We start from the raw sequence: 9,505 nt of genomic DNA, 5'->3' as shown, positions 1-9,505 counted from the left end.
CTTTTCCCACTTCTGCTTAGGTTATTGAAATAGTTTATTTTATTTTCCTTATCTTGCAGCTTAATGTACATGTTGGTTAAAAATCTTTTAATTATCATTGTGTCTGTAATCACGTATTCAAAGCTGCTTCCTTCAGGTAATCTCAAGCTGTTTCCCAATTTATCCTTTAAATAAGCTTTCAAATGATGATATGCAAACATTGCACCATGAGTTATTCCATATTTGTCCTTCAACAGTTCAAATGTTAATAAATTATTTCCCAAAAAACAATTTTCTATTCTTTTGATTCCTTTTCTCTCCCATTCTCTAAAGGAAAGGTTGACTATTGCAAAAGGGATTAGTGGATTTTGCGTCAATAGTAATTTTGGTATTTGATAATTCATTTTTTTCCTTTCTAAGTGGATCTTCTTCCATGTATTAAGTAAATGATGCAGTACTGGTGAGCTTTATTATTGCACCAGCTTTTCATCCCACTTATAAAGTATATGTTCCGGTACCTTCTCCCCTATTTTATCTAGTTCTATCTTAGTCCAGTCTGGTTTTTCCCTTGTCTGGTAAAAATCTGATAAATACCTTAATTTTGCGACTTTATAATAATTTCTATAATTTGGTAACTGCAAACCACCTTGATTATACCTCTCTGCTAATTTATCTAACGCTACCCTTGGATTCCTCCCTTTCCACAAAAATTTCCTTATTACTCTCTTTAGTTCCTTAAAGAATTTTTCTGTTAAGTGAATTGGTAATGTTTGAAATAAGTATTGTATCTTTGGGAACACGTTCATTTTAATGCAGTTTACTCTCCTTATCAACATTAGCGGTAATTCTTTCCAATGTTCTAAGTCTTCCTGCAATTTCTTTATTATTGGCTGATAATTAAGTTTGTACAAGTGGCTTAAATTATTATATAACCTGATCCCTAGGTATCAGATTGCTTGTGCTTGCCATTTAAATGGTGATTCTTTTTAAAATTCTGAATAATCTACGTTACTCATTGGCATCACTTCACTTTTATTTGGGTTGATCTTGTACCCTGATATTTCTTCATATTCCTTCAATTTCTTATTTATTATTTTATTGATATCTCTGGTTCTGTTGAGTATGCTATAATGTCGTCTGCAAATAAGCTAATTTTATACTCCTCCTTTATTTTTATCATTTTTATTTTATTTTCTATTCTTATCAGTTCTGCCAAAGGTTCTATTGCTAAGGCGAACAATGAGGGGGATAGTGGACATCCCTGTCTAGTTGACCTACTTAATTTAAATTGATTCGATACATATTCATTTACTTCTCCTTTCACCAGTGGTCCATTATACAATGCTTTAATTCAATTTATATATTTTTATGGTAGACTGAACTTCTGTAATACTTTAAATAAGTAGTTCCTCTCTCCTCTGTCAAAAGCTTTTTCTACGTCTAAAGCAACAGCCACTGTTGGTTTCTTATTATGAAAACTGTTTCTTTATCTCAGTGTGATAAGAAGCACCATCAGACGTAAACCTAGTGACAATGGGCAAATTTATCATCTTTTGAGTTCTCAAAGAAATACAGTCCTAAAATTTGTGAATATCACCCAAATAATAAGTTTCAAATCTGGCATCTTCAACCACTTATGCTGTGGATATTTTCTTATAAACCTGTTTGCACACTTGGTTTTCACAGTAGAGTTCCTGGAAGGAAAGAAATAATGGACATTAATGGCATGAGCAATGCTGTCAGTCGTTAGTGGCTAAAATTGGGACACATTCTGTTAGTAAAGCAGATATCTCAAACTCAATAAGCTTTTGTCATCTCTAATATATTGATGTCTAATATATTGAACCTGCTTCCTTACTTATCAAAGAAAAATAAAATATTATCAGAAACTAAGGTAAGTCATAAATGTTAATTTATCTTGGACTCACAACACCTCAGTAGTCAGGAAGTTCACAGCAGCACTATTCTTCCTCAGGAGGCTGAGGAGGGCAAGGCAAATGACCCCCATGTTGACAACCTTTTACAGGAGTCCAATATGTGTGGTGTGCTTGCAGCAAAGCATCAGACTGGAAGTCTAAACAGATGATCATTAAAACAGCTGAGAGGATCTCTAGGATTTCTCTTTCCTCTGTCGATGACATTTACTGGGACAGCTGTCAAAATAAGGCTCAAAGAATTATCGAAGACACTTTTCATCCAGCACACCATATCTTCAACCCACAAGGAGGTACAGGAGCACCAAAATTGGGATGATCAAGCTGGGGAATAGCTTCTTCCCACAGGCTGTGAGGCTGATGAAAAGTAATCTGTAACTGTGACAATCATCCCAAATATTTATATATATTGATTTTGATTATTTATGTGATCTTTATGCACTGTGTTTGCCTGTAAGCACCATAGTCTGGGGAGATGGTTTTTTTCATCAGGTTGTATATGTAGAATCAGATGATAATGAACTTGAATTTTAGAATGGTTAATGTCAGTCTGATCAAATCTTTCAAGATCATTCACACATTAAAAAAAAATCAAACTTCACAGCAGCAGAAATGTTATCCAGTTAGACATAATTGTTTTAATGATGTGTGAACATCATTGGCCTGATCAGCATTTACACCCCACCTTGAATTGTCCTTGAGAAGTGGTGGGGTGTAGCCACCTTCCCAACCTTGTACTGTTCTGGTGAAAGTACAGTATCTAACACCTATGGGGATTGGTAGATGCCTGAAAACTGCATCTTCCAGTTCCTTGAGATTGCACATTGTGTGATTGGCGAACTAATGATATTTTTGTACCTAATTCTTTTCCATGAATTTGTTTTGCTGGTTGCTTGAGGCTGCCGGTTGTTTGAATTCTGGATAACAGGGTTTTACTACACCTTTAAGGTAGAATGAACTTATACCCGTGACTTTGAACAATAACATTTTGGAAACCTGGTATCATATTTCACCTGACAGAAATTACACCAATATAATCCTGAATTATCAGAAATGTGTTTTAGGGTGGTGTTGAGGTTGGTTCCTTTTTACATTCTACCTGGCTTTGCATGAAGGTGACACCCTGATCACAGGAGTCACCTTCCCAGTAGACCCAGAACTTTGTGTTCTGGGGAACTTTACCATGGTTGGTATATTACTATCTAATTCTCAAATTCAGTTCACAGAAAGTTCCTTATGTGTGGCCAGGAAATGCATAGCAGTAACATGGAAGTCGGACTCCCATCTACTCATGCATAGCTGGTCTTCAGAGATGAATAGCTGCATCTCACTTGAAAAGGTCACAAATGATTTCAAGAAGGGAATATATCACCTTCCTAAAAATCTGGCAGCCTTAGTTAGAGCATATAGGTAACTCACTGACGCAAATATAGGATTTCAATCGCTACTGGGTAGCCAGTAGACCTCTGTAAAGATTTTAACACTGTGGTATTATCGTGTCTCCATACATTTTACTGCATGCATTGACAATGGGATGCTCTTTTATGTGCTTCTTTTTCTTTGCTTTTTCTCTGTTTAATAGGACTTACATAGAGAGGAAGGATGGAGGGAGGGATTTTCTTGATGTTTTGTATTTGGTATGATTGTTGATTATTAAATATATTTAAAATGATAAATAAATTACAAAAAAAAACATTTTACTGTACTCGCTAACTGTTGTGTGGGACTTTGACCGAGTGACAGTGAATAAATAGTAATGAATTTCTAGATAGTGTGCAACAAAGTGAGGATCCCAATCCCTTGCTGCCTTTGCCCTTCTAGATGCTGAGTGTCAAGATTCTTGTCATGTAATATAAATAGTGCAATATTACACAAAATTACCTTTAGTCTGCCTTGAGGCAGACAGATTTGCCATCAGCAGAAATTGCCAGGCAACTTTTACAATCAGAAAAACAGAAACGGAAGAGTTCCATTTGGATTACTAATTTCTCAAGGACGATTTGAGATGAGTATTAAAAGCTGCCCTTGCAATCAGAAAAACAGATACGGTCATTGAGTATCCATGGATTCATTTCCAATGCTCCCTCAGCCTCTGCAGCTGCACTGGTTCCACTCCAAAACATCGGCAACCAAAGCTCCAGATCTGAACATCTGACACAATTAAGAACCCTTCAGCACCATCTTACATCCCAGTTACAATACATGGTACACCTTCAGCCAATCTTGGGCCAGTTTCCAGCAGTCCACAGCCTGTGTGGATTCTTCGCCTCGAGTGTGTTCCCTGGCCACAGAGCCCATCACTGGTCCACCGCCATGGTCACTGTCCCATGAGTCTTCATAGTGGAATGTCATAGGTTTAATTGTTGCTAATGTAGATGCCTCGGTACATCACTGTAGTGGATTGTTGTGGATGATGCATACTGCAGCCACAGTGGTTGTTGTGGAGGAATTACATGCTGAGAGTGGCATGTAATGTCATATGGCCTGACAATAACAGATTTTAAAACATTAATGCGTAACTTGCAACAAGAAAATTAGCATAGATGTTAGCACGACACTATTACAATGCCAGCGACCTGGGTTCAAATCCAACGCTGTCTCTCAGGAGTTTGTATGTTCTCCCCATGTCTGTGTGATTTTCCACGGGTGCTCTGTTTTCCTCCCACCTTCCAAAACTTACGGGGTTGAAGGTCAATTTGGGTGTAATTGGTTGGCACGAGTTTAAATGGCTGGAATCGTCTTCTTTAGTGCTGCAAATAAACTTTTGAAAAGAATCCCAATTCCAGATTCGCAATTCAAAAGAATTCCAGAGAATCTAAAAGTACTTACACTTTCAGGTTGGATATAATGTAATAGTTTAAACTGAATTTTTAGCAATGGGGCAAGTTTTTGGAACAACATTAAGTCGATAAATCAAATTCTCTGAATTGAATGAACATTTAAGCCAACAACATCTTTGTTATGGTGGAACTTTTACATTGCTTTTGAACTGCAGAAGTGTGTTTCAGAACGCTGCTGTTGGTTATGGGGAGAGAGAGAGGAAGTAAAGAGACAAAGAGCAAGAAAAACATTCTTCCACAATATTGCTTTTGATTGATCATTCTCAAAAACTTCTATAGGACTACCATAGAGACCATTCTGGCTGGTTGCATCACTGTCTGGTATGGAGATGCCAACACTCAGGACAAGAAAACACTCCAGAGAGTTGTTAACTCAGTCTGCGACTTCAGGAGAATTCACTCCATCGAGGACATCTACAAGAGGCGGTGTCTTAATAAAGCAGCCTCTATCCTCAAGGACCCCCACCAGACAGGCCAGGCACTCTTCACTCTGCTATCATCAGGAAAAAGGTACAGGAGCCTAAAGACGAGAACTCAGCAGTACAAGGACAGCTTCTTCCCCGCTGCCATCAGATTCCTGAATAATCAATGAACCAAAGACACTGCCTTACTTTGACTTTTTGTGCATTATTTTTATTTATTTTTGGTAAGATGGTTTATATGAATGTTTGCACACATTGAATTTTTTGACTTATTCATAAATTCTGATTCTGGAATGTGGAAGTCACTGGCAAGGGCAGCTTTTAATACTTGTCTCAAATTGTCCTTGAGAAATTAGTAACCATGGTGATTCCAGTTAAGAGCTGGAATTCTGAGAACCAGGCACAAAAACAATTGAATAAATGAGAACTAAGTGTCTTCCTACCATACTATTCTGAAAGACTGTGACTGCTTAAAGCAGGATCTATTGATATTTCAATCTGGTCAGGAACATACCAGGTGCAGGTCATCGCCTTCCATCCAATGAGTCCACCCCCGATTCTTCTTTTCTCCCTTTTGAGTACATACCAGTTTGTTGTTGTCCCAAATAACAAGAGACTGCAAAAAGAAAGACAACAAAGCAAAAGGAATCATCAAGACTGAGCGAAACACGAACGTCTGCCAACACTGTGATTGTAATAAAAACACCAAAATGCTGGAGGAACTCAGCTGGTCTTGCACTGTCCATAGGAGATAAAGATATATTGCCTGATGTTTCGGGCCAGAGCCCTTCTTCAAGGAATAAGCAGAATGAACAAAAAACAGGAGATCTCAGAATACGGACAGTGCTGGCTGGGGGAGGGGTCCAGACCAACAAAAGTTTTTTATTGGATATGATAAAGGGGAGAGGTGAAAATTGATTATGTCTGTGCGAAAGGAGACCAGGGATTTTACAATCTAGTTGGAAGTGCTACGTCTTCTAAGAAATGGTGCAGAAACAAAAGAATTCTTGGTCAGCCAATCTCAACCTTTTTTTGGCTATGGCCCCCTTAGGACTCTGCTCAAAGTTTATGGTCCTCCTTCCCTGTGAAGCAGTCGTGTTTTGGATTCTTCTGTACTTTTCTCCAACTGAGACATAAAAAAACATTAAAAATATTAATGTTACATGAGGTGAAAGGAAAATAGGGCTTTTACTTCAATGCACTGTGGTCCCCAGGAGGGGCCTATAGGGCCCTTGTTGTGAATGGAATTGCTTTAGGTTCAGTGGGACATTGGCAATGAACAATACAGGGACAGATTTCACCCATTTACCTTCTCCTCAACTCTACGATGGAGTCTAATTATGGCTGACATGTTTGAGGATGAGTCATTAGGCTTAAGCACATTTTACCTATGGAAATTCATTGGCCTAGAAATTGGACACATTTAAGACCATAAGGAATAGAAACAGAAATGAGCTATTTGACCCATCTACTCTGCCCCTCCATTCAATCCAGCTGATGCATTTTCCCACTCAGCCCCACTGCCCAGCTTTCTCCCCATAACCTTTCATGCCCTGGCTAATCAAGAACCTATCAATCTCTTAAATACACCCAACGAGTTGGCCTCGACAAGCGCCCATTGGAACAAATTCCACAGATTCACCACTCTTTGACTGAAGACATTCCACCGCATTTCTGTTCTCAGTGGATGCCCTTCAATCCTGAAATTGTGCCCTCTTATCTCATCATGTCAAACAACCTTTCTACATCTACTCTGTCCATGCCTTTCAATATTCAAAATGTTTCAATGAGATCCCATCTCATTCTCCTGAATTTCAGTGAGTACAGGCAAAAAGTCATCAAATGTTCCTTATATGGAAGTCCTTTCATTCCCAGTATCATTTATGTGCCAAAGATGCATAAAAGATTCTTTTTTTTAATTTTTAAAATTTTTCACACTATGAACCATACTGACCAAAATACACACAGACATTTCCCTCTTGAATATACACTGTGTCATTTTCTCCCCTTTTCCCCCTCCCTTCCCTCCCTCCTTCAGCCTCCTTCCCCACTCACTCAACGTTCAACCTATATGATACATTAAACCCATTAAACAATGTCATCACACAATGAAAATAAACAAGAAATTAGTGTCTTCTACTTTTATATACTGTGTCAGTTAATTTCGTCTTCTTCTCCTTCTATCATTTTAGGCGGTGGAGGTCCGCAGTAGGACTTCTCTGTTGTGTTCCATGTATGGTTCCCAAATTTGTTTGAATACTGTGATGTTATTTCTTAAATTATATGTTATTTTTTCCAATGGAATACATTTATTAATTTCTATGTGCCATTGCTGTATTCTCAGGCTATCTTCTAATTTCCAGGTTGACATAATACATTTTTTTGCTACAGCTAAGGCTATCATAATAAATCTTTTTTGTGCTCCATCCAAATCGAGTCCAAGTTCTTTACTTCTTATATTACTTAGAAGAAAGATCTCTGGGTTTTTTGGTATGTTGCTTTTTGTGATTTTATTTAATACCTGATTTAGATCTTCCATGCATAAAAGATTCTTTACACAATTTTTCGTAGGACTGTATCCATTTTCTGCTGAAATCCCATTCATTGATGAATTTTACTGAGATTTCTCCAGGCATAACTCACCTCAGTGCAGATTGATGTTCTTAAAAATTAATTCACACTTATTTTGACATAATTGATGTTAGCAATGCCTATCTCTTCCTACCAGAAATATTATTGATTTTTGAGCAAGGGGAGCGTCGAATCAAATAGAATGAAATTACATATAAGCCAGAAATGGAAAAGATTTCACCAGAGAAAAATATACATTTCAAAGGCACATGATAAAAATAGGTAAGATTTTATCATGGAATTTTAATAAAAACTGCAGATGCTGAAAAGCTGAAATAAAAACAGAACATTTTGAAAACATCCATCATGTTAGACAGCATTTGTGGAAAGAGAAAGTAAGTTAACATTTCTAAAACAATTCATCGGAACTGAGAGACAATCAAATTACAGGAAGTCCCCGACTTATGACCATAATTGGGAATGAAGAATTGGTCGTAGCTTGGAATGAAGCAAGTCAGAATTTTTCCCACGCATGCGGATTAACGAAGTCTTAAAGCAAACTTTAATTGGGTGGTACAGACCTGTGGGCTGAAATGACCTGTTATTGTGTTGTATGTCTAAATGTAAAAAATTTTTAAATTTACATTTGAGGATAGAAGCACCTTTTTTGAGGAACCACCTATTGCAGCTGTCCTTAATGGAGTGAAGACTAATAATGCCCATGATGGCACTGGCTGAGTTCACAGTTCTCTGTAGCCTGATCCTGTCCTGTGCATTGGCAGCTCTGTACCAGTCAAAATGGTTACCATGGTACACCTTGCCACAAACATTACAGAAAGAAGAAAAAACCGACAAGTTTTGGAGGATGGTGGAAAAGATTATAGGCAGTGTATTTGCATCCAACCATCTTCTCTGGTTTAAAGATTGAAACAAGAAAGCCAATGAAGTGGAGGGATGGTGGGATTATTTCTCATTCAAAACAGGCAGGCAATAGCAAAACAAAAGGAGGCTGTTTAATCAAAGAGCAAACATTTTAAAGAGCAAAGGAAACAAAATAAGCTTTAACACCTTCTCCCCAAAACAGAATTATCCTAAGAATGAAGTGATACTGAAGTACAAATTATATACATAAAATTGATCAATGATTGATTGAAAGTGACAACTATCCACATGCACTCTGAGAATAATGTTGCCATTTGTTATGCCATACACCAGCAGCAATAGAAATTCACCAAGGCAATGGTATCTTCAAAACAACAATTTTTATTAATAACTATTAATAACATAAAATCTTGCTCAACTCTAAACTTAACTCCACTATGTGCAAATTAAGTGTGTGTGTGGCAAATCCCAAACCATTACAGTTCAGGCACAATTCTGAGGAGATGATTTTAAAGTTCAGACTTAGAAATCTTTTTTGTTGAAACTCAGTATCTTTCAACTGCTGTTCAAAAGTTCTCAAACTCACAAATTCTTGTAGATTTGCTTTCAGAGAAATATTTCTTTATACATGACTTTTTTTTTCCAATTCCCTCTCTTACATCGAGTTTGCGGAATTTGTATTTCACTTGATGATTTCACAAACCGAGATTAGGGTTAAACAAAGTAACCATTAAAAATTATTACAGTGGCTCTGCTCTCTCTTGACCAAGAGAAGCATTTGAGTGACCATCTTTTCCCAAAGCCACATTGATTCTGTGTAATGAAGCATGGTTCAATATTAAAGATGCCTTCTTCAAGTGTCTTTAATCACATGACT

At 37.3% G+C, this 9,505-nt stretch overlaps 1 protein-coding gene across 1 annotated transcript in view; it reads right to left on the bottom strand.

Moving 5' to 3' along the window:
• Window positions 1–1,504: 1,504 nt before the first annotated feature.
• Window positions 1,505–9,505, bottom strand: part of nmnat1 (nicotinamide nucleotide adenylyltransferase 1) — a 56,298-nt gene continuing 48,297 nt past the window's right edge. The window contains exons 11-12 of the mRNA XM_069915562.1: window positions 5,690–5,791; window positions 1,505–1,673 (exon numbers count right to left, since the gene is read on the bottom strand). Coding sequence (XP_069771663.1) covers window positions 1,614–1,673; window positions 5,690–5,791 — 162 coding nt within the window. The 3' untranslated portion in view covers window positions 1,505–1,613. The remainder of the gene's footprint in view (window positions 1,674–5,689; window positions 5,792–9,505) is intronic.

The sequence above is a fragment of the Narcine bancroftii genome, chromosome 2 (assembly GCF_036971445.1).
Source record: "Narcine bancroftii isolate sNarBan1 chromosome 2, sNarBan1.hap1, whole genome shotgun sequence".
Classification (NCBI taxonomy): domain Eukaryota; kingdom Metazoa; phylum Chordata; class Chondrichthyes; order Torpediniformes; family Narcinidae; genus Narcine; species Narcine bancroftii.
This window is presented reverse-complemented; position numbering and strand designations above follow the sequence as displayed.